The sequence below is a fragment of the Diadema antillarum genome, unplaced genomic scaffold (assembly GCF_040938485.1).
Source record: "Diadema antillarum isolate AM-2024a unplaced genomic scaffold, OU_Dant_1.0 seq00000353_RagTag, whole genome shotgun sequence".
Classification (NCBI taxonomy): Eukaryota; Metazoa; Echinodermata; class Echinoidea; order Diadematoida; family Diadematidae; genus Diadema; species Diadema antillarum.
The window spans coordinates 141,211-168,523 of NW_027271359.1; the positions used below are offsets into that span (position 1 = coordinate 141,211).

The 27,313-nt window shown below is 37.6% G+C and overlaps 1 protein-coding gene across 1 annotated transcript; it reads right to left on the reverse strand.

Moving 5' to 3' along the window:
- Positions 1-986: 986 nt before the first annotated feature.
- Positions 987-27,153, reverse strand: LOC139731048 (uncharacterized). The gene is made up of 5 exons (XM_071641926.1): positions 26,878-27,153; positions 5,239-5,436; positions 3,909-4,019; positions 2,427-2,481; positions 987-1,882 (listed from the first exon to the last, which is right to left on the reverse strand). Exons 1-5 carry the CDS (start codon positions 26,954-26,956, stop codon positions 1,075-1,077), a joined length of 1,251 nt encoding a protein of 416 aa, XP_071498027.1. The 5' UTR covers positions 26,957-27,153; the 3' UTR covers positions 987-1,074.
- Positions 27,154-27,313: the final 160 nt, after the last annotated feature.

Consider the following 27,313-nt stretch of genomic DNA (forward strand, 5'->3'; position numbering starts at 1 on the left):
GCCTGTATGTGCTTGCTACTTCTATGACGTTGGATGGTTTTTTTTTTTTAAGATTTAAGAGCGTCATACAATCATCATCACGATTACAAGTACAAGTGTGCTATAAGACCTTCTCGATAGCCTCCCAAACTAAAAAGACAACATTGTTTAAAAGAGCTACATCGCTTTAAAACTTTGTATCACAAATGTTTGAGAAAATACAATACGAACCGAGGTGTTTCAACCTGTCAACTTGCAACCCCCCCCAAAAAAAAAAAAAAAAAAAAAGAAGGATTTGTCCCTGCAAAATGTGTGGTACAAGAATGATCTTCATGATCGCATAAGGCACTAGGCCATTATTTCGTAAACATTCGTCTCTTTGGACAGATTTACCAGTCATGTGATCAATAATACTTTTAAAGGGACCATGCAATACAGATGCATGTTGACTTGTATGGATGCATAATGTCCAGATCATGGTTTATAATTTGTATGTGGCCAAGAGAACATCTAAATATGTGCATTATGTTTTATAACAAATTTGCGGTTATTTTTCTTTCTTCAGATTTCATGGAGACGCCCACATAAAAAAAACACAAAAAAAACAAAACTTTCAAACCAAGATTCTGTTGATGACATAATTGCTAATCATTGCTAGGGGAAAGTACGACTAACTGAAAAGTATGTTGTTTTATCACATTTATAGTAACACAGATAAATGCAAGTTATGTCTTTTGTAAATTGCCTCGTGCTTTTCTTTTTTTTTTGGGGTGGGGGGTATCAGATCAATCTGAAGCAAAATATCACAAAAATACCATATAGAGACATATTGCATTTATTTATTCATTTGGCGACATTGGTGATGTTAATGGTATTACGAATAAACACAAGTCAACATTCATCAGCGTTGAATAGTTCCTTTAACCTGTATACCAATATTTTGGTGGACCACCCTAGATCCGTTGCAGTCTGAATACCCTCTGCTTTGGCTGAAGAGTGTCCCCGTGGCAAGACGTAACGCAGTTTTTTATTTGATTTGTCTGCATGTTATTGACATGAAAATAAAGAATGGTACATGTAGATGCGGAAAAAGAGCTATTTATCAGAAATGATTTCGATGTAGTCAGCACCATAGTCGGAGGCGTGGACGGGATCGGGAGGAGTAAGACTGGAGCGGCCTGGTGGACGCCGACAACGGGGGCTGGGTCCCGCAGCTCGTATCACTCCAGCGTTCTCGTAAACCTCCTGCTCTTCCTCCTTCGCATTGTCCTTCGTGACATCATCACTCGGAGTCATGGAAACGCAGAAGTTCCCGGGAGTAGTCTTTCTCGCTGGTGCTACTCGGGAGACTGCGGACACGACATCCGCCGACCCCTTCCTACCGGCTGGCGATCTTGGCAGACGACCGCCAGCGAGTGAGCCGGTATGGCTCGCGACCACAGAGTTCTCATAGATCTGGTCTGCGTCGTCTTGTGCGCTTCCTTCTCTATCCTTAGCGTTATCTGGCACAGGTTTCAGCGAATCTCTGAGCGGTTGCACCGCCTCAGCGTTCTGATACGCCGGTTCACTTCGCGCCTTTTTGCCATCCTCCACTACTGCCTTATTCACGTTTTCGCGCGAGCGACTCAAAATGATGGCGGGAGCATTCTGATATACAGACTCTCCTCGCTTTACTGCTACCGCTACATAAGATCCTGGCGCCTTTACGGAAGTAGGTGCTGGCAACCTTGGACGGTTGTCCACATCTTGGAAAGGAACGTTCGGGACTAAGTAATCTCCGTCCTCCTCGTCACTGTCCTTGGTTATTGTAAGTTCGACCTTCGAGTCTCCACTGGGAGGTAACCTCAAAGGCGGCGGAGGAGTGATGTTCAGAGATTTTCGTTTTTGTCGCATGCAACATAATCTGGATTGGGGGAAAATGGAAGCATAAAATGATTATGATGGAAACTCAATGATGTATAATCGCGATAGACTATATTTATTGACACATGGCAGCAATTCTTAAGATTACATGACAGTGGAAACTACAATATGTGTAGGCCTATGTAGAATGCTGACTTTATATGGACGGGTGGACTAGCAAATTCAAGTACAGAGATGCACTAAACACCCTATTAATGTCACTTTCGCTTAAAACACTGAATGACAAGCAAGAAGAAAACAAAATGACACCCATAAACTACCAATGGATGCTGTCAGTTCCGTATTCAGGACACAGAATGTCTGGCGTCCTTTCTGCGGTTGACAAAGTAGAATTGAAATCGACTACGATACTATGGCATATTGTATGGCCTTATCACAATAATTTTGTCTCATGGATATTAGGTATTGTTTCCATTGTTACGTTGTGAGTTTCTTAGGAATTGTTGAAAATTTGCTGAATACATTTTGATGAACATGAAAAAGTAATCGAGAATTTCGAAAGGGCAGCCGAGTTCCGTACTTACGCCATTATCAGAGTGATGAATAAGACTATCACAAGTAGTCCGCCGCAAACGCCCCCTACAAGGAAACAATAACAATTAGTAGTAAGCATTTAACTGATTTCTAGGTGTACACAGGGTTATAACATGATAATACTACTCTTTAATACCTATGAAAATAAGCTAAGTACACCGTTTGAGATTGAGCTTTATTTCTCAAACTTTAAAGTAAAGACCCAAGTTCAGCTATTCAATTATCTTATGGCACAACAAAGGGGGGGGGGGAGAATGCATCTTTAATATGCATCTATAGTTTTGCACACTGCAAAAAGTCCGGTGTTAAATAGTGAACACCGAGCTGGTGTTAAATTTTCGGTGCGCATTTATGGTGTTAAATTAACACCTACGGGTGTCATTTCCAAATTTTAAACTGTTTTTTGAAGAGTTTCTTAGTAACTGCACTTCTTGTTGATTTTTAATTTAAACAAGACGATCAAGAATTTTACATTAAAATACTAGATTTCTGAAAAAATGTGAAAATAAATTTACACCAAAGTAACACCAGCTGGTGTGGTCCCTTATTGAAGCTGGACGGGTGTTAAACCATTGATATTAACACCAGCAAATATCAAATCAACGCCATGTGGTGTCATTTTTGAATTAACACCAGTGCAGTGTCAAAATAACACCAGGTACAGTGTCAAATTAACACCACGAAGTGTCAGGTGAACACTTTTCAACACCATCACAGTGCATTTTTAACACCTGTGGGTGTGGTCCTTTATTGAAGTTTGATCGGTGTGAGATTTAACACCCGTGGTGTTAAATCTAACACCGATGTTTTTACAGTGCATGTAGCAATTATTCCACCAAACACAGCCATTATCATACTTGCATTCCGATTAATGTCTAAAATGGCTACATACTGACCACCAAGTCGGCTAATAACTTCTCACAGCAGGTAGAAAATTGTGCTCATATTGCAACACTTTCAATCCTAATTTGCACAGAGCATTGCTTGGTATTAAAGATGAAGAGCTTGAAGAGACCCTATACTTCAAAGCCCTTTTTTTTTCTTAGTGCACACTTTTCCAGAGTGTATGTTTTATATTTAAATAGAGGGCTCGTTTGAATTGAGCTATACATCATTTCAAAACTTAAAGTTCGCGCATGCTCTTTCAGAATCTGTCATTAACTAACGTCAGGGCCCCATTTCATAAAAGATGTTAGGATGACAACTCTTGCTGGAATGGCCACTTTCCACAGCAAATAGCCCATCAGGAAGCTGTATTCTTGTTGTTACCATGACAATAGTCATTCCAGCAAAGAGTTGTCATCAAATAAACTCTTTATGAAATGGGGCCCAGGAGGTGAGACAGAAAATCTATGTCTGGCGACTTTTTGTTGGTTTTGGGATGCATGGTCACATAGGCTAGATAATGTCATCAAAATAACAATAACAATAAATGTATTGGCAGGATATTTTCTGTATGGATGTAGACTTACCTATGAGTCCACCTCTACCGATGCTTGGTGGGGGACCTGGTAACGATGTGGGTAGGATAGTAACAATATCTGAACTTGTAGATGATTTTGTCGACTGCTCGGGAGATGACGCTTTGGGTTTAAAACAGTAACAGTGAGTTGATTCGATGTCAATACATTGTGCGCTACCTTGCAATACCTTTAAATCTTGAAAATATGCAGGATACACAGAAATGTACATAAAAGTGCAATGGGGGGGGGGGGTGACAATCCCTGATAAATTTGTAACTGTGAAAGGTCATCGGGAGGTCGTTAAGAACATTACATTAATTTTCTGATTCAAACCAAATACACAAACTCTACACGTATTGGGCAAACCTGTCTGTCTTTGTTGTTGTGCATTGTATTTGCTTATTCAATTCAATTCAATTCAATAGTTTATTTATTTCCATCATCACAAAGAAAAGAAAAGAAAAAGTTGACATAATCCAAAGTGATACAATTTTTTTTTCATTTCTCTTACACTCGTCCGATAAAGGATTTTTTTTTTTCAATACAATAAATTATACACGAATGATGTCGTAAAAAAAAAACAATGCACTTTGTCATGGCAACAAAAATAGTAAATAATCACAATGATGGAAAACAGTGTTCCACTAAAAAAGCCACGCTTGTAAAACGTGGAACACTGGAACAAAACAACAACAGCACCAATTTGTTATACCAATAAGACATATTCATTTTAAATTCGTATATATACTATTGTACATTTTACTCATTGATATAATGATGTTGATACTATGAACAATACTTACTAGGATTTTAGGATGCAAACGTATAAACTACATAACATATCACATTTGTGGCACAGACACTATGGGGCCAGGTGTGCCAGGAAAATTGAACGGAAAGGAAGATATGCAATCGGCCACAAAAAAAAACAAAAAAAAACATAACGACGACAACAACAACAACAATAACACAATACACAGAAACAACAGAATTTGAGGAAATGCGCTCAGACAGATACTGGACAACGAAGAACGAGGAAAAAGGAGCAGGGAAGAATAGAGAAGGAAAAGGAGAGGGATGGAAAAGGTCTGTGGACACACTACAAAATCTCAAGGAAAAGTGAAACATGACGGGTTTTTTCATTGAACAGAATTAACTGGTATATTTAGAAAACAATTTGAACTTATTGAATCCAAGGATAGATATTAACACTCAGATGAATTCAAACTCATAATGATTATGAAGTAAAATGCACTCAAAATGTCACTGACTGCAGCTGCCACTGAAACTCGCCGATCAGCGAATATTGTGAGACGAAATTCAGGTGCACATTACTCACTCTCAACACATGAGGGCGTCGTGTCATTCCAAACCACTCCCTCCGCTGTGTTTATGCACACGATAACCGCCGATCCATTGAGCTCAAGCCCGGCGTCGCACTGGAAGGTGACCGTGGAGTCTACCCGGAAGTCACCGTCGCGAGACCGATTGCCATTGTCAGGGGTGCCCGGGTCGCTGCATTCCAGGACCTGTGCTCCTAATGGTTTTTCAATGATGGAGAATTCAGTTTATTTCACACAGAATACATGATAATCTGTTTTGAATATGGAATCCAGGGACCCTAATGCTGAATCGCGCACGCTGGTTACCCGACACTAAACAATTAATAATTCTTCTATGCCATGAAGTTATGATAAGAAATCCCCTTCTATTCTAACCCGTTGAAGACCATTTTATAGGCGTATACTACGGGCTGGTGCAGTTGTCTATGGGAAAAGCAAAATATGATTTTACACAGCAAAATCGCCTCATCCTCAACGGGTTGATAACATCTTCATTACCCCATACGTACCTGCGAGAAATCTCCGCTTTTCTTAAAACAATACTCAGTTTCAGTTTAGTTTATTTTGCATCAAGCATTAAAAATATACAGAGCAAACAATAAAAACATGAATGTACAAAATGAGATACAAAAGAGAAAAATTCATAAGACATAGGACATTATACAATTAAGAATAATGTGGCGGTATGACTACATACAAAGACAATGCCATTGGTGGGGGAAGCAGCAAGAAAGGAAAAGCCCTTGTGAGTAGCTGACCCATTGTACTGTAACATACATATACCTTAGACAGATTTAAGGAAAAGAAATGACAGTTAAGTTGACAAAACGGAACAAGTCAAAACAATGCAATCATTACAAAGAAAACTACGGAGATATGGACGATAACAACACAGAAAAACAGCAGCAACAAAAATAAAAATACGCCTTGAATTAACTACGTTTTTAATCTTCCAGTAAAAAGTGTTTATATTTGATTTCAAAATCATTTATAGATTTTGATGCTTTAATTTCTCTAGGGATAGAATACCATATATGAGGACCCTGATATATAACTGAATTTTTAAAAAATGAGGTGCGCTTGTGATATAAATGATAGTTTGCAGAATTTCTTGTTCCGTAATTATGAATAGTGCTGTTCAGCGAAAAGTAATCTAAAAGGGATTCTGGAAGTAACTTTTTGTAACATAGATACATAAAAATACCCAACTGTAAAAGATAAATACCATAGAATTGCAGCATCTTATACAAATGAAAGATTGGTTTTGAATGGGCAAGATATGAAGCATGGTGTACAATACGTATTGCACGTTTTTGCAAGACACAGACTCTGTTCAACTGGGTTTTTGATGCATTGCCCCAAATTATGATCCCGTATGACAAATGTGGTAAAACAATTGAATTATAAATCATTTTTAAAAACACTTTAGGCATTGACTTGAATTTATACATAACACCAATATTCTTTGCCAACACATTACAGACGTTATTTACATGAGCATTCCAGGTAACATTTTCATCAAGTATTAATCCTAAAAACTTCAAAGCCTTACTGTGCCAATATCAGCTACAAGACCCTTGTTTACGTGGAAATATTTCAAAGCAAATGCAACACCGATTTGAGGAATTAGTTTCCAGATAAGAAAAGAAACTCAGGCCAGACACAGACACAAAGCACTTTGTAAAATCTTGATTTTATCTTTCTTCTGAGCTTTATTTCTTTGAGCTATATAAAATGAAAAGTGTCATCATAGTCGTTACTATTGTCAGTTGACCCTAATAAATGGAAAAAAAAAATATTTTAAGAGGCAAGTAATAATACTGCTACAAAGACAAGTGATCTTACCTAGACACAAAGGACAATAACGAAACTTAATAAAGCACTGAAAATGGACATTTCAGATCGGGTGAAAAAGAGATAGGGCCTACAAGGCTCGATCACAAAACTACAACAACAACAACAAAAACAACAACATATGCCACATGGCTATAAGTGAGATCGTGTTTGTTCAATTCAATTCAAATCAATTCATTTATTCAAGTTAAGTTTTTTTTTTTGTTGCATGATCCAAGAGTAACCCTACAAATAACAAAGTGGTCTGCAAAATGATACCTGTTGAAATCTAAATCAAAAATTAAAATCCACTTTTGAATGCCATATTTTTCTTTTTTTTTTATTCTCATGATTGGGAATAAAAAAAGAACAAAGACAGAAGAACAAAAGAGGGAGACCGATCAAACTTGATTCAATATGTTAGGAACTCTTTAACTTTCAGGGTCTTTTTTTTTAATTCCTGCTTGAGCTCAGGATGTTATCTTTTACAATATCCGGCTTCCTCGAGAATATTGGTGTCAATGGAGGCCAGCGCATCAAATCCTCGAGTGACCACAGTAGATAAGACACAGGGGATAAGTATGCGTCACACAATGGCACCCTCTTTATCATACGTTATGATGGATTACTGAGAAAAACACTTTACTTTGAGCAGATGAAAGCATATTATTTTTTTTCCATTTTTTGTCTTTTCTTTCGCAGACGACAGTCAATGGCAATCATTGCTCATCCTTTAATCCTTCAATAAACAATCATCATTACACACATCCATTGCTCACTTCTTCTTCTTTTTTGTAATTGAAGAATGCTTTACTAATAAATATTCTCCTGAATCTGTTAGACAGGATTTGCGCCGGTTGTCAACTGAATCTATCACAACCATTAATGTGTGTATTCCTCTAAGTGCAATTTCCACTCTCTGTTCACGTGGGTTTCATCAAAAAAAATTAATAATTATACGTTTTCATGAAATAGCAAGGGTAGAAAAATAATCACCTTGGATTACTAAGGGAATTACGCATTCAATCAACACCCGAGTTACAACTCAAATTGTTGAAATTAATGTTTGATTATTATAAGAAGATAGAAATATGCTGAATAATTTAATTCATATAGCATACAATGTATTACTCAAGTAAATTTGTTACAGATGGGAATAACTTAAAGATAATATGAAGTTTTGGTACCTTTACAAAGTTTCCCTGAGATTGCCTTGTCTTAGTTTGTGTTTCAGGTTAAAGTACCTTTCATATAACCAACACAGTGAGACTTACTCGCCCCAAAGTGCTCTCATATCTTAGTAATCATGCAATAATGGTTTCGGATATTATCGACGCTGTACAACGTCAATAAATACTAACGGCTCGTTCGAATCGTTCGAATCTTTATATAGCTCCCTCAACGATCATTCTGCGTGTAACTCGTGAGAACCGGATCGCCAGCACAGAACTTGTGTAGAGTTCTGTGACCGCCAGTTATCCGGGCAGTGCCGCAGCGCTAACACTCCTCTGAAGCTGTTTGTGCGATGCGGTAATGCGTGCATGCATGCGAGCGGTATGTACAGTGCCGACAATGCGTGATCACAGATTATGGTACATGAGGCGAGGATGTACGACTTGTGTGTACTAGGACTAGTAGTATGGTACACGAAGACGGGTTTGACATAGAGCAGCCATTGCAGGAGGGAAACAAAAACAAATACGAAGACCATAAACAGTGGTCAATCCTGCCGGAGGGGAAAAAAAGACGAGTATAGCTGCGGCAACTTTGAGGCGATCAGATATGCATCAGTATACTTTGTATACTACTAGGCGCTGCGTTTTACTCACCACCGGCCACTCTGGTTAGATCGAGGCTCGTTATGCAGCGAAGCACGGATTATACATACAGATTGTACGCGCACACAACTTGACAACACTGCGGTGGTGAGAAGTGACTTGCTGTGCTGCCAAATAAGACAGTAGTTCCTACATGATATTTTAATGTAGTTAGATATTTTTAATATTGTCTGAATTCATATGTTGGTAAACTCTCGTGATTTTAGAGGCTCCACCACAGTGCTAGACTATCACGCGGACTTGCTATGAGATAGATGACATCTACCTTGTAAGGGTGGGATTTCACGGAGCACGCGAACGATTTGCGAAGGACGCGAATGACAAAATCCAACATTCGGAAAAGTTTTTCTCCGAATGTTTTCCGACAATGAAGCCGAAAACTATTCTTGCGCAATTTGTGCGAAGTTCCCACGACGTATGTGCGATTGTCGTGTGTATCATTGCTAAAGTACAGCATGTTACGTACACGAAGAACACGCGACGGAAATGCGAACAACGAAACATTTTCAATAATCATGGGAGAAAATGTAGCAAGGAGAGGTGGAAGCAAGAAAAAAATCAACTCAAAAAGCTTTCTTGAGTTGATTTTTTTTTCCCTGTATTTCTCCTTTCTTTTTCTCTCATTTCTCTATCGTGTGTTTGCCTACATTTTTTTCCCCCTAGGACGTATCTCCACTAGTAAAGCATTTGTTCCTTCTTTTTTTTGCAGTTCCTCCAACACATAATCTCTATAGTTCAAATGAAATTTACATACTTAAAGGGAAGGTAAACCCAAAGAACAATGTGGAGTGAGTGAAAGCAGCAACATTAGTAGAACACATCAGTGAAAGTTTGAGGAAAATCGGACAATCGATGCAAAAGTTATGAATTTTTAAAGTTTTGGTGTTGGAACCGCTGGATGAGGAGACTACTAGAGGATATGACGTATGAGTGGACAACAATACAAAGAAAATATAAAGGAAATTCAACAAAAATTCACTTTTCTAGAATTATGAAAGAGCAATGGACCAACCGCTTTCAGAAAGCAGGAAGAATAATTGCTACCCTTAACATATGTCAATATCAAGTTGATGGAATTTGTAATTTTCATGAAAAATGGATTTTTGCAGAATTTTCTTTATATTTTCTTGGTATTGTTGTCCACTCATACGTCATAACCTCTAGTAGTCTCCTCATCCAGCAGTTCCAACATCAAAACTTTAAAAATTCATAACTTTTGCATCGATTGTCCGATTTTCCTCAAACTTTCACTGATGTGTTCTACTAATGCTGCTGCTTTCACTCAATCCACATTGCTCTTGGGGTTTACCTTCCCTTTAAGATTGATTTTAAGTGTATTCTGCGATTTTTTTTTTTGTATATCAAATATTCTTTCTCTTTGCTAGTCTTTAATTTCTTTCGTTACTATAGTTGTTAATATTTAATTGTTTGATGTTTAGATGTATACTACGATTTCTATTTGTAGAAAACGTACAGGGCATACATCCCTCAAACGTGCGCTAAACGTTCGCGAGAATGTCTCAAAAGGTACGCGAACAGTTCGCGATTACGTCGTAAAATGATCGGAAAAACTTCGCAGATTTCGCGTAACATACGCGAGACATTCTCCGAAGTTTCGGAGTCTGTTTGGGGTTTCACGAACATTTTGCGAACATCGCGCGTGTCTTGCGAAGGTCTTGCGCATATGACGAAGCTTTAAAGACACTTTCGAGAACAATTCACGAGCAAATCCCGACTAAGTGTGCGGAAAAGGTTCGCAAAAAATTTCAAACTTTTTTGAAATTATCGCCGAAGTAAAAACGACATTCGCGAACAATTGACGACGCTTCCGAACCCTCACGTTTGTTTGGCGATCTTTTGCAGACTAAAATGCGAATGCTGGATTTTGCCATTCGCGTCATTCGCAAATCGTTCGCGTGCTCCGTGAAATCCCACCCTGAGCAGCCTTAGCATGCCCTGTTCAGCAGTCGATCGTTTTACCAGGGAGGTGGTTTACCGGGGAGACGGGAACTCTCTATTCATTCAGTACTGTACATGAAGGAAGACATTACCTCAACCAGCTCCCAGCCCGACCAGATGCATGCATGAATGCAATACCCGCTCGCGCTGGTTTACGTTTGGAACAGCAACACACACACACACACACACACACACACACTCACATACACACACTCACATACACACACAGTACACACACACACACACACACACATACTCACAAGCACACTGACACCAGGGAGTGTTCCAGTCCACCTGTCTTGACACGGGTACAGAAATAGATCGAACGTTTATTGACCTTGAGTCGGGTCAGACTCACAAAAAAAGAGGAAGAAGAAACCACGCCAGAGATGGAGTGATCAGATTGCAGGGAGAGAGAGAGAGAGAGAGAGGAAGAGGGAAAGACACATTTTCACAAACCTGCCTCGTTATGACGCAATCGTGGAGAACAGTGCCAGTAGCTCCATGATACAGTCGAGGATGGAATCAGAGCTTGAAGCTCCTTGATGGAATAAAGCCCATCCCATACTCACGACTATAGGACTGACAGAGTTTGGATCCTGAACAAGTCACAGCAGCTTCAGCATAAACGAGTTGTTTTTTGTTTTGTTTTGTTTTTTCAAATCCAAAGTCGGTCAGTCATAGTCGTGAGTCGTATTCCAGTAGTGTGCGGCGGGCTTAGGATATGTAGGTCACTCTTTGGCCTTTAGTTCGGCCTGCACTAATTTATTCATTTATTTATTTTATTTTATTTTTTTTTTTGTATTTCAAAGTTACGTTGGTGTTTTCATTATGCAGATGGTGCATTATAGTAGGCCTATGATAAGTGGCCTATTGGCCCCAAAACATGATTTTAGACTGAAAATAATCCGAGTTACGTGTTTTTTCTTTTATTTTTTTTTTTTACATACAGATTATATTCAGATTGACAGTGTAAATCATTAATCGATTGATTTTCAAGGAAAATGGACTTACCGGATTATTTTTTTTCTTTCGAACACGCTCTTCTTCCTTCAGAGAAACACAAAACCTCCACATTCAACTCCAAAGGGAGGAAAATCAAGCTGCGCATACCGAGGTTGAGGTAACATAAGTAAATCCAAGTTCTGTGAGTTTCAGAGGAATATCGCAAGATCTTGTGGGTGGTATACTAGTACTTTAGTAAGCTTCAGTTTGATTGTAGTTATGAACTACCTATTTACGACGCCAGTGTAGCCACGGGTATGAGCATGTCGCTGTAATAATATTGTGCGACACAACAGAAGCCTGCAACATTGTGTGCGACATCCTCGAGAATTGGCGACATGCATGTTCTAACTATATAAGTGTTATCAAATTTGTGAAAAACACGTGTAAAACTTGTGGGACGACAAACTCATATGTTGGCTGAACTCTATTTTATTTTATTTTTTTTAAAGAATATTTTATTCTCCATCAATGGTATTTCGTTTATGCATCGATACAAGGTACTCCATCATCTCTTTATTGTTTTAGGGGGTTTCGTGTTGACAAAGTCGAGTATTTGGCTGCAAAAATTGCGGTGAGCTACCTGTGGTGTATGGCTGGTGCGTGTTCCACGTGTTTATAGGGCATAGTGAAAATTCAAGGAAAAAAAACCTACAACCCAAACGAATTGAAACAGAACGCGCAGTGGTACGGGGAAAAAGGTGCCACAGACTTGGCAAAGAGGGGGGGGGGAGGGGGAGGGGGAGGGGGAGGGGGAGGGGGAGGGCGGGGGGTAAACCACAAATCCGCGCGGTGGCGCATTCCTGCTGAGGTCATAAACAGTCTGGGGCCTGCGGGAATGAAAAGGATGTTTCGAAGCGAGCTCAAGTCGAAGACTCCGGGGAAGACCACTGGCAGGATTGCAATCGTTACCTGATTCTACATTTCTTTCAATCAATTGACGTAAAATAATGTCATTTTTTCTATTTTCTTTATATCTTTCCTGAAATATATCCCACTGCCCTCCAAAGGGGGAAGATTCTCTATCATTATTCTTTCTTTTCTGACGGTGACTCAGAGGTGCTTGATTATAAAAAGGGAAAATCATGTTACTGTTCGTCACTCTGCAAGTTCGTTGTTCTGAGAGAGAAACACTTTCGTTATTTTTATGGTTCCTTGATTCGAACACGGGTGTTCGTTCATCCTGAAACGAAATAAATTTCGTACCACGTATAGGACCTAATTCGTTTTCAGAATAAAAATGTTCGGATTATAACTAACGCCTTCATATTCGGACCAACAAATGGATGTGGAACAGGAATTTGGGGATCCGGATTGACGAACCTTATACATGACGTGTACTTATCCCCCAAAGTAATGGATACCGTGCAAAGAAATTAACGATGTCAAAAAGGGGGATTAGTTTCCCGCCAATTCCCCCTTCCGTCAATACTAAGGCTCCTACTTCGGAAGTATAGGTCTGTCTCTCGTTGCTCGATAAAGAAAAAGAAAAAGAAATGAACAACGTCAAAATAAACAAGAACAGAATAAACGCATGTTCGCCTATCGTGGGGCATCTATGCAATACTGTTACCTTGGATGATATCCTCACCCTCACCATCGTGTAATTCCTATATAAGAAAGCAATTAATAATTATGTTTTGCACTGGATGTTATGAAAATGTATGTGATCTGGTATCCCGACGTAATGTAAATGATTATGTTACATGAAGAGGGCTGTTCGTGGGTGGTATTCGAATACTGTTTTGTGTAATTATGATTTCGTTATGTGTAGATTATGTGCGTATAATAAGAGTTTCATTTTAAATGGAGTTTCAATCAATTTTATTATTCATGTCAAATTGGATTCCTCGGAAGACCATCACGACCATGAATGCCGAGTTGCGAGCAGGGCAATCCATACGTTTACCTTTGGTTATAATACCATGTTATTATAGTTGAAATGTATCATTGTTACCTTGGGACTTTACGGTGAATCATTTATTAACAGACAATCAAATATCTCCCACTGCCCAAGGGGAAACATATCAAACTAAGAATGACATTCATTTTTGCTTTTAAGATTTCCCCTCCCGTCTGACAATAATTTTCTGAAACATCCACCAGTGCCGGATGTAGAATGTTTATTCCGAAGGTGATATCCGACAATGAAGTACAAAGGCTTGATACTCCGATGAATTAGAATCACAAGCTCACGCAATGCTATTTTACGAAGAACACTCTTCGGATATATGTTGAAGATTAGTGCCTAAACATTACCTATAAACCAAAACAATCGTAGCATATGTATACTAGCTAGGCCTTCTAAATAACCAATAAAACATTTAAACGAATTAATATTTGCCTATAAATAATCGGCAGCACCCCTCAAGTATTTCAAGAAACAACTATATGTCTTGTGCAAAACAATTCCTGCATATTTTTTGAATGTGGCAAGATATAATGCGAACATGAGATTGTGAGTTATAAGAACAATTTCAATATTGAGCTGAGTTCAGCAGATGTCATAAAATATCTTCGGATCTCGTTCATGAGGACATGCCAGCAGAATTTGGGTAAATGAAATGCAGCCATTTCCACTGGAACTAATGGTAGATCAATGTTATTGCCGTATCCTTGGAGTAAAATGTCGCCGGGGCGCGGGACAATTCATTGTGGTGTCTTCGAAGGAAACATCACCGGAGCAAGTGTTGGTGGTTCAGTCGTCGGCGGAGCAATCATTGTCGACGGAGCAGATGTCGTTGGGGTGATGTTGTGGAGCACATTCTCGCGGAGCGAATTAATGTCAGTGGAGAATAAAGACTGACCTCTCTTTGATACATACGTATACTCATGGACACAAAAGAAACATTAGCCAATGGTATAAAGGGTATAGTGGTCGGACATTTCCATCGCCTTGATGTTACCATTTTGCAAAGAATCTACAAATTTTAGTAACATACATTCACCAAAATTAATGTCATACCGTACATTTCTGGATGCTGAAAATAATTAGAAGCTGACCTATTTCACTCAGCGTGACAAAGGTGAAAAGTTTACGTTTTCTGTTGTTCCGGATTAAAGAAAAACAAAATAACGTCACCATGATTAATTTCCTATTATGACAATGTGTGGGAAGGGATAATGTGTTATTCATATTTTTTGCGGTACATCAATGATCATTGATGCGACTTGACTTGACATCATCTTGAAGTTCATCAGGACGTGTTTCCAGTGACGTTCATTTACTGGTGCTATATAGGGACAGCATGTCATGTTTTTACGGAGCGTTGTTCAATCTGTTAAAAACAATATAAAAAACATACATAACGATATGTGCACAGGAAATTACAATCCTCTGATAATTTATGACAATAATAATGAGATGTGATGTTTATGGCTTATTTGCAATACATTGCACTCCCGTTACAACGAACACGGTAATAACGAAGCAAAACTTCTGTTCCCAAAATGTTCGCCATTAAAGTCTGTGTTAAAGAAATTCGCTTATAACGAACACGTTTATAGCGAAATTTTCGTTATAACGAAGTCTTTTCCGAGCGCCACTGACAAAGAAAAACAAAAGAAATGTGCTCTGTTATAACGAAATGCGGATCGCTTCCGAAAATACGTAGCGGAACAAGCATTTATAGCGTCTCTGCGTGGGCGAATGCTTCACAATACTGCGTTTTCGATCCGTGTGTCACGCACAAGTTTTCGAGGAGAACTTGCATTATTGTTAAACAATCTGACAATAATCTGAAATTGAGTAAGGTTCCTTATTACAAAACACAAAGATTCTGATACACCTATATAAATGTCCGTTAGTTCGGAAATGAAACAGTGTTTGTTCACGAACATTTTGGCGTTATTCCAAAGATTCGTTATTCCGAAAAAAAAAAATAAAAATATGGTTCTTATTACGACGGAGCGTTTGTCCGAAAATGATAGGAATTCCAAACATTCATTGATTGGAACATTAAAAAAACAACAACCTAAAACAACAACAAAACAAAAAAACCCCAAAAACAAACAAACAAACAAAAAACGTTTCGTTAATCCAGAAAAGAAAAGGTAAGTCCACTAACAAATCTTAGGAATTGCAAACCTTATAATCGTCTTATAAGAAAACTGAACCTTCGAAATACGTAACCTGTGTCATTTTTTTTTAATTAACAAACCTTCCACGGAATGACAAACTTTATTACATTTTCGGATTAAAAAACCTTCGCAACAACGAACCTTCGGAATAGTGATCCTTTCTCAGTTAGTAAATTACAAACCTTTGGAATGACGAACCTGATCATTTTAATTTCCGATCGACGAACCTTCGGACATTACAAACAACTTTATGCTCTCTTTTAATTGTAATATTCAAACGAAATTTAAAAGGTCCCATTCCATTTTACATAGCTTTCCAGTGTATTCAGCAAACAGAACATCATAATTTATATGCGTGGTTTCCTTGTTTTCGTTTAATATTGTATTTGTTCGGTTATAACGAAACTTCGTTATAACGAAAGAAAACTGCCCCCATGCCCCCTATAGGGTATAGTTAGTTCTCTTTTCTTTTAAAATGTATATCATCAAGGTTCTGCAGTGACCACGGGTATATTATTTTTTGATATTTGTTTTTAGGAAGGAAACAACCCCGTAACGAGGGGGCATTGGTGGCACGAGAAACTGAAGGGGAAAAATGCATGGGGGAGCCTTTTTTTCCTATTCAGCCGATTAATCCCGAGTGGGGCACCAGAAAGAAATAAAAAAGAAAGGATGCAATATATATATCTTATATATATATATATATATATATATATATATATATATATATACGTGTGATACATACCTGATGGCATACGTGTAGAGCTGTCCACCGTTGCTTGTTATACCGGTCGAACACGAAGCCACCTCGATCACTACTGATTATAGCTTACTATAACACGAAGCCCCCTCGATCTCCATTGGGATTGTGTTATGTGAAAGAGATTGCATAAGATTATGCTCTTGTCATGACATTTGTCATCATGAAAAAAGGGAAAAGACGGTCGCACAATCACAGATGGAAGAGGTCTTTGATATGCTTTGTTGTTGTTGTTGTTGACAAAATTGTCTCACAGAATCACCTGATAAGCAATCAAACCAGTCCTCTTCACATTAATTTTTTTCTGCCAATTCTCTCCACAAAATTGGCCGCTAAGCAAAAACAACAACAAAAAATAATAACAATACAAACAGAACCAGCACATGACTGTGGTAATCAATTCCATCAAATCACCTGCCCAAACAACAAGCAAACATGTTATATATAAAACGCATATTAGGCCCTACTAATTGTAAAAACAAACAGTCAGTAAAACAACTAGAAAACATAACATTTCGGAATACGTCTTTCTTGGTCAATCAGGCCTGCGCATACTACGCTACGAAAAAAAAAAATAAGAAAAAAATGTCCGGCATAAAATGCTACATGCCAAGCGTCAATATCCATGATAGGCCTATGCCTACTCTGATGGCAACGTTGACCATGTAGATAATCGTCATTAACAATCGGATTTTCTATATTATGTTAGTTAGCGATTTTTTTTTCTTTTTGACTAGACAGCCCATTCATTGTCAGAATGAGCAAAAGAAAAAAAAAAGGCTGTGAAGACTTTTTTTAAAAATAATTTCTTTCATTTTTTTGTTTAAATCTTGACCTGACAGCACATATGTCGAGAGAAGTGTTTTTCTTCGATAAGCATATAAACATGGCAATTGAACATTCCCATTCTAGAAGAACGCTACATGTATACCATCTTGCAGCACAGTTCCATTACACACTCTTTGACTGCACACAGTACACAGGTACCACGTGAATGGAGCAATGAAGCAAAAACAAACAAAAACGAAAACAAAAACCCGAAAACAATAATAATCTAAACAGGATTAGCATTTCTGTACAATCTGTCGACAAATCATCTGCTCAAACAAAAAACATTGTCGCGTTCTGCACAAAACGCATATAGGCCCTACTAAATCTGTAAAACAACAACAACAAAATAAATAACCCGAACCTTTCGGAATCCATATAATTCTTTGACACTCAGACCTATGCTATTTACGCTAAGAAAAAATGGACAAATGGAAAAATGTCAAGCATAAATGCTACGTTGCAACTGATATACGTCGATGTAGGGCAATTTGTCAATCAGCTGCAATGAAAACATCTCGACGGAAGAATTTCATGAATTTGAATAAAATTAATGCTTCGTGCCAAGCGTCATGTACTGCACCAACTCTGGCAACGAATAGTGTATAGACGATCATCAGTAACAACCGAGCTGGGTTTGTTTTTGTTGTTGTTGGTTTGTTGTTGATGTTTTAGTTAGGTTTAGTCGGCGATTGTTTTCTTTTTTTACTTGACAGCTGATTTATCGACATAATCGGCCAAAAAAAGGAAAAAAAGTGCAGACAATTTTTGATTTCAAACAACAAAACCCAAAATAATATTAATAGTAATCAAAACAGGATTAGTGGTCATCAATATTATTCTGTCAACAGATCGCCTGACAAAACAAAACAAAACAAAACGAAAACACAATTAAACACGTCTTCCATAAAACGCATATAGGCCCAACTAATTTGAAAAACAATCAGTAAGAGTACGCTGAGAAAAAAAGAAGAAGAAAAGGAATGAAATTAAGAAAGAAATGCTCAGCATATACAGGCTGAAGCGTCAACTATGGCAACGTTGACCGTGTGTAGATCATCAAGCTGTTTTTACTTCTGTAGGTTTAGTTGACGATATTTAGTGCATTTTTTTTTATTGGACTGCTCATTTAGGCTATGGACAGAGTTGGCAAAAACGATGCAAAGATTGTTATTGATTTTTTGATTTGGCTTGTCAGCACTTACGGCGAGAGAATTGCTTTTCTTTCATCACAAATGATATAGTGTAAAAACCATGGCAAATTGAACAAGACCCTGTCGCCATTACACGCCGGCCGCAGTAACTACGCACAGAACACAGGTAGGCCCTACCATGCTGGACAAACAAATAAAAAAAAAAAAAAAAAACCCCTAAAACGACAATAACACAAACAGGATTAGCAAATTTGGTTGTCAGTTCTCTCGACAAATCACCTGACCAACAACAAACATGTCCTACAATCGCAAAACGTATCTCAATAGGCCCCACTAATTTGAAAATTACAAACAATCAGTAAAAAAAAAAAACAGAAAAAAAGCAAAACAAAAATCCTTTCGATTTCGGATTATGTCTTTCTCTGACAATCAGGCCTATGCAACTAAAAAAATAAATAAAAAAATTAAAATTAGAAATGAACAGCATGTGGTACGTGCGGAAGCGTCAACATCTACCGACTGCATGGCAACTTTGGCTGTGTAGATGATCATCAGTAATAAATACATGAGAGCTGTTGTTCTTTCTTAGGTTTACTTGGCATTTTTTCTTTACTTGATTGTGTGATCATGTATCGTCACTAACAAAAGGATCGTTTCCCTCATTTCAGTCTTGTTTTGCAGATGTGCTTTTTTCAGACAGAAATGTCTTTGAATAGATACAGATGATGAGGAGCAGCAATACCTGAGATCATGAGAAATTTTGTGTCAATCATGCACGGCCACCTGTAGGCCTACATCTCAAAAGCGTCTCAAAGACAGTTTTAGCATGCTTTAGGGTACTGCTTTGATCCCATGATTGTCACCGCAAGCAAGCCGGGAGAAGAACAAGATGGAGATTCGATAAATCTAAAACTATATGCGCAGAAGAAAATAACGCAGAAAAATCAAATGAAGTGAATGTGCAGTCTTGAGGTGTATGTTAGGAAATCATACCTCAAAGCAAACACTTTCGCTAGGGAAAAGCAGGCAGTTTTTAAAAGAAATGATGGAAGAATGATTGTCACTTGTGATCTCAATATTTCACTTTTCCGTAGCATATTCCAGAGCACAAAAAAAAAAGAAGGAAAAAAAAGGATCGGTATTCGTAGAGGACAGGTATATCCTGTAGGGAAGGTATTATGCGTGTGCAAATATGTGTACGATGAATGTCCTTGTACTAGTAGGCCTATATTAGGTCCATGGCCTGTCAACAAATCACCCGACGAACAACAAACATGTCCTTCACAAAACGTACAGGCCCACTATTGTTTACTCTTTTTTTTTTTTTTACTTGGAAGCTCATTTATCGACAGAATAACAAAAACAAGAAAAATGGGAGGGCTACCTTTGATTGTTTTGTTTCAGTAATTTTATCTGTTCTTGTCAACACATAATATGGCGAGAGAATCTTATTGTTTATTATAGCATGAAAACATGGCAACTGAACATGCATTTCGGACCGCCTCTATATAGATCTGCAGAACAGTCCACTAACACGCAGCTCGCAGCTGGTCGTATGAATACTAACAGTACCCAAGTACATAATACGTGTAATACGTTAGTAGCTTGCAACGGGGCGAACGAACGAAGCCAGCTCGCTTGCCATGGCCACGCATGTACCATCCACTAGTACAGTGATTGGCATTGTCATAGCGAACGGAAGCCAGTACGATATCGCCACGGACTACATTGTTCAGTGGACTGAATCCACTCTTTGGTGGAAGCATGACTAGCAAAGAGTATCGACTTTTTGGTGGAAGCAGGGAGGTCTCACCTCCCTGGTGGAAGGCAAAGAGTGGGGAAAGCGCGTGGGGCGTGTGTACAATATGGGTACTAGATAGCATGCTCATGGCCACCGTACCCACATGCACAGTATACGGTTGGCCCATCCATGCCCCCATGATACGTACACACAACATACACCGCACAGGGGTATCGTTCGATCGTACACTACTGGACGTCGGACATAAAACGCACACAGTGGCTATACACACAATGTACGCAGTTGTCGACAGCTTGCTCTGCTATAAACGGATCGCGGATCGTAGCCTCTGGGATGCGGTCGCGCTTGTGTACAGTACACTTCAGTAGTATATCACAGAGCTCTCTCAAGACTTCTGTAAGTAGTATAGTATCAGTAGTATCCGAAAACCGACTTTCTTCTCGGGACCGCAAGGGGGCGTTGTGAATCATGCGCTCGAGACCAAATCCTTCCGTTTAAACGAGCCGTTATTTTGCGAGAGTCACTACTGCAGTTCTCATCTAAATTGACGTTCTAGTAATCAAACATGAGTTATAATGCTCCCTAAGCATCATACTGACTAGCAGTTATATCCTGATACTTTGAATCATGGTTTCACTCGGTGAAATGCACCTTAACAGGAACTCCATTTTATCTTTAAATGGTTCTCTGCCTCTAAGTCAAAGTCAGTGTAGTAATCATTGAACATTTTTGAAAGAAAATTAGATATGTAAGTAATAATATAGCAGAAAATAAGAAATAAGTTCAATGTATATTTTGATTAAGCTGAAGATAAGGAAGTCACCAAGTATGAAAATATCTCTCATGCTTTCAATTCTCACTTTGTTTTTGTCAGTCGTTACTGAGCTTCTAAAATAGAACCAGTCCTAAAATTATGAATATAAATTCACATTTTGCTTCTTTTTCCTCCTTCCTCTTTCCTTTACCTGCCAACAGATGACGAGGATGTATTGAAGATTGTTGAAAAATTGAAACAAGGTACATCTACGGGGTATGATGGAATAAGGGTTCGTTTATCAAAGAAGATAATTAAGCGAATAACTTTTTTTGATTGATTAATTAATTATCATGACTGTGTTTAATCTTTCTCTCGCCACAGGGGTATGTCAGAATTCCCTTAGAATAGTAGAAGTAGTTCGAGTAGTTAAACGGAATGACTCTTCTGGATTTTATTGATTACAGACTAACATCTATGTATTGTAGTAAGTGCCTATATCTAAAATTGTGCCAAATTATCCATAAACGGCTTAATTTTTTTTTCCTAAGAATGATCATGACCCACGTATACCAAATCAGTTCGATTTCAGAAAGAGATATTCCCTCGCACCATCGGCAATAACTTGATTATCATATGAAATTACTGAATAATTTGGGAATAAAAAAAGTCGAATAAGAATATTGATGGTTCCTTCCAAAGCATTTGATAGTATAGATCATCATATTTTGATTTAAAAGATACAAATATATGGCGTTCGTTATTGTAACGCTTTCATATGTGACCCTGCATCACAGAACCAACAAAAAATCGCCAGGCATGGATTTTTAGTTGAGGGCAGATTCGTAAAGAGCAGACTCTAAGCTTTAAAATGATGTATAACTCAATTCAAATGGATATCCCTAACCCATCTAAAAAAATACTAGAAAGAAAGCACACATTCTGGAAAAATGTGAAATGAGAAAAGAGGCTCTGTGAAGTACAGTGTCTATTCAAGCACTTAAAATCTGTTAATACCAAGCCGTGCTGGCTGTACAATGGAAGGGACAAAACACAGGATGTTAACCACAGGAACAACAATAATGAAGGGATTATCAGATTACTCTGACATTGAGCATGGTATATTAACACATTCTGTCCATTATTAATCCCAAATTTTAATGCAGTATAGTTATCCTTTTAAAAGTTATTAGACTTGAAAGTGAAGAGTGTGTAAAGGATTTCAAGAAATGACAATGGGACTCTACACTGTAAAAACATCGGTGTTAGATTTAACACCACGGGTGTTAAATCTAACACCGATCAAACTTCAATAAAGGACCACACCCACAGGTGTTAAAAATGCACTGTGATGGTGTTGAAAAGTGTTCACCTGACACTTCGTGGTGTTAATTTAACACTGTACCTGGTGTTATTTTGACACTGTACTGGTGTTAATTCAAAAATGACACCACATGGTGTTGATTTGATATTTGTTGGTGTTAATATCAATGGTTTAACACCCGTCCGGCTTCAATAAGAGACCACACCAGCTGGTGTTACTTTAGTGTAAATTTATTTTCACATTTTTTTCAAAAATCTAGTATTTTAATGTAAAATTCTTGATCGTCTTGTTTAAATTAAAAATCAACAAGAAGTGCAGTTACTAAGAAACTCTTCAAAAAACAGTTTAAAATTTGGAAATGACACCCGGAGGTGTTAATTTAGCTCCATAAATGAGCACCGAAAATTTAACACCAGCTCGGTGGTCACTATTTAACACCGGACTTTTTGCAGTGTAATACATACCTGATCATTCTATTCTCCCCCTAAAAAGAGTTGTAGGAAAACTGCTGAAAACACTTTTTCCCATAAATGTTATGATCCCAAACTAAATAATAATGTAGAAGAAGGATAGCTCTTTCAGAAAAAAATGAAGAACTGAAAATTGACTCGGTTGAATCATTTCACCTTTTTTGAGCCCTCATGTAAAATCCAGGTGTGCGACTTTTTGTTCGTTTTGTGGTGCACGGTCGCATATATTACTGAATACTTATCTTGAAGACATCAATAATTACAAACAAGGACACCACATCTTTTCTATGAATGGCTTCACAGCTTTGTGAAATCTTTTGTTGTCCAAGCCGAGTCAATGGAGACTTATGGTCAGCGGTTGACCCACGACAAAATCCTTGTGAAATATTATGTATTATCTAAATCTCCCGAATCCCGGAAGACCAATTTTGTGTGTTGCATTCCGCAAGTGTGAGATCAATTCTTGGCCCTCTGTTGTTTGCTATGTATATCAATAATATGATAAAGTTGTCCAGCACTCTTAATTTCATATATATATATATATATATATATATATACATATATATATATATGGGCCGTGACGCGAGAAAAGGACCCTTAGGGCATTATATACCGAAAATTAGTTTTCACCTCCATACTGTAGAAGAAACTCTGACGTATTTGGATATGCAAACCTTTGTCTGAAATTCTACTCCTAAATGCTCCAATTACGACATTCAAAACAGCATGTTTTGTCTAAAATCCTGTCATTTTTTGATGCGTCTATGCATTTCCGCGTAGTTAGCCAGTTGATCTTTTTTTGCGCGTATTGCTTTGTTAAACTTCCGCGCCGTTTTCTGGCGTTTGCGCGCAGCGGAGCTAAGGGCCCTTTTCTCGCGTCACGGCCCATATATATGTATATATATATATATGTTTAAATGATGATACTATTTTTGTAAATTCCCATAAGGATCTTGAAAAGCTGACAAGTACTTATTTTTTTTAAATCAATGTTATGCATTTAATAGTTTGAACTGAAGTGAGATTCCCACAATTCTTAGCAATTACAACTGACTCTCATTTAGCTGGGAATGATCATAATTTATTCACAATATTCATAAATCTATTTCAAAAACAATGGGAGCTCTATACCGATTGAAAAACCTCATATCTCAAAATTCCCTTATTATTTTAGACAATGCTCTGATTTTGTCATACATGACTATGCAATATTGCATTAGGGACTGTGTCTTAAGTAGAATAAATCCTATTTTTGTCCTTCAAAAACGTATCGTACGATTAGTCACTAATTCAGTTTACATTTGACCCCCATCCGATACCCTGGTTTATCAATTAAAAGTGATAAAAGTTAATGACATACATTCTTCTCAGACTGCAATTTTTAAAGCAAAAATGGGAAACATGTAACCGTCTTCCTTTACAAAAAGAAAAAAAAAAAAATTCCACTGCAGATTCTGCAGTTTACTCATACCCAACTTGCCCAAGGAGTCAATTACTTGATTATCATCCCTAGAATCATCATAGCCCAAAAATTATTGAAACATGGGCCTAATGCCTGGAATTCTCTGCCTCTTAATCTAGGTCAATGTAGTTATCATTGAACATTTTTAGAAGAAAATTAAATAAATTATGTAAGTAAATTCATACCATTTATTAAAATTCATTAAACAAACCGTTTAAGGTGATGAGATTTGATATGTGTCCCACTTAACATAGATACTAGAATAGTGTAGTGTTGAACACGCTTTTAATTCACTTTTGATAAAGGATAACTCATTTGGGACAATGATCTTTCTATAATTAAGGTCTGCTTATATGAAAGCGATCTCCTTCATTTTATCTATTTCATTTTCAATGTAAAAAATTCTTTTATCGCTTTTATCATATACAAACACTGACAAAGAAGTGTAATGTTTCTCATTGATTAACGGCAAATATCTTATCCTTTTAACAACGTCATTACAGCTTACTATTTTACGACTAAAACAAGCTGATATGGATGGAATTACTTCTTCTGAAACACATTACAAAAAGAAAAAAAAAGAAATCAAAATGAATTACTGATTATTGGTGTGGCAGCCAAGAAAAGACTTGTGAGGATTGATGACGCCATCACCTAATCTGTTATTTTTTGGTAATTTCCTCCTTATATCATTATCCTTTTTTATGGTAAGAGCACAAATCACTTTTCTGTAAATGGGGAAAACCCCTTTTTTTAAGGGGGGGGGGTAGAAAGTGGGGTGGAATGAGTGTGATTGAGTTTGCAATCTTTTCTCTGTTTGATTTCAATGTGTTTACTAATGAATACCTATATCATATACCCGAGGTAAGGTCGTCATTCAAGGGCAGCGCCCTTCAGAGTTTATGAGTTTACTTTTGAATATCAAATGAAAAAAAAAAAAGAAACGCTTTGACCACATTTGCGTAATCCAGGATATCCACAATGAATAAACAAATGACACGATTTCGTGGTGAGAAATTATAATAAATATCTAATTGAATTGAATACTTTAAGTAATCACTGTTAATCATTTGCACAGAGTAAATTCACAAACAGAACTGTTAAAGTCCCATCACAGTAATTTTGTCCAAATATCTGTTGGCATTGAAAAAAGAATTATTATAAGTGTGGACATTGGTGCATAATATGGGTGGAAAATTTGATACCATTTTAAAAGGCAATGAGGAATCCATCTATTCAGCAAATCAATGGACAAAGATGATCACGTCGACATCATCCTCTCACTTAGTAGATTTAGAGTGTAAATGCTATTCATGTTCCAAAGTTGCAAGTTATTGGTCTGGTGGTGAAAGAAAGGGTAACTTGGAAAAAACAATCACCGACCAATCTATACGATAGTGTATGAGCAGCGTCACGTCATTATTAACAGTTATGTTTGTGTAGGTGTCAATATTTCTTTTTGAGATACCTTGAGCAGATCGATCATGAACTCATATAGTCGTTGTGAGTTTTTTTATTACCTTTGCACCTTTTGTTTTTCTTTGATACACTATTTTGGGCAGCTTTCTGGACAGCGTATCTTAAACTGATGTCAAACTTTCTGGGGAATTTGAATCGTTCTTGTATGCAAAGTGCTAAAAATAGAAAATGACGAGTCTTGTAAAAGCATCGTAATTGACCATTTGATGATCTCGATATTTACAAAAGAACGGAATTTGAGAAAGGCAGTTTGGCACAAATTGTGGATATAATGCCGAACGAAAGTAATGGGGGGGGGGGGGGGGGGTGTAGCAAAACTATACACTGTGTACAACATGCCACTATTTCTGTGAATGTTTCCCACAAAAAAAAAATAGTTTCTGCATACCATATTATTCACCTTCCGACACCGATTTAAGTTATATAGGTGTTTGAACATTATCCCTGTGCTGTTCCTCAAAACATACGACCGTTATAATCAATTTCATCACAAAATAGCGCTATGGTAGGAGCAGTACCATAAAGGTCACGACATTTTCATGTAATATTAATCATTTTTTAATGTAAAATAAATGTCCACCTCTTAATGACATTGAGAGATTTAGGTCACGAAATATAGCGACAATTATATATACAGAGGTGATATACATGATTATCATCATACAAGTCATCCTTCTTTTCTTTTTTACACTAACGGAGTTTGGTCTTTCGCTCTAAAACCGTTAGGTACATCGAATATGTGACAATAGATATAAGTTATGCGATTAGAAACAGTGCCCTAACGTGTGTCGAGGGAATGACAAGAAAAGAAGATACCAATTTACCAAACTTTTTTTTTTCACAAGAGTGAAAAAAAAAAGATGAATAACTATTGTCTATGACAAAATTATGACCGGACTCCCAGTAAAAAGGCAATTGTATACTCACGTGAACATCGTAGTTGCGTATTCCATGTCACTAAAACCACCAGAACTGCGAGTAATATGCCGTTGCAGGAATAACCCATTTTCACCTGTAGAATCACAGTTTCTTTTAATTTTCCCCGTGAAATAAATTCGGACTACTGTTCCTTATGTTCTGTGCATCGCGATACAGGTGATATAGATCTATGCCATATCGAGGCTATTTGTAGAACACGTAATCTGCAACTCTATCAATATCTTGAGAAACAGAAACATTCAAATAATGTTTCAACATGCATCTTTGTACAAGACCCCAGCTGGAGATCTGTATGTATAGTTAATGGTACTTGATTCACCAACGTAGGCGTATATCTCGCGCACACGGAAGTATACTGTGGAGCGCAGTGGTCTCCTATACCCGAAAGTGTGTCGCTTCCTCAAATTCCTCTATTATTGCATTC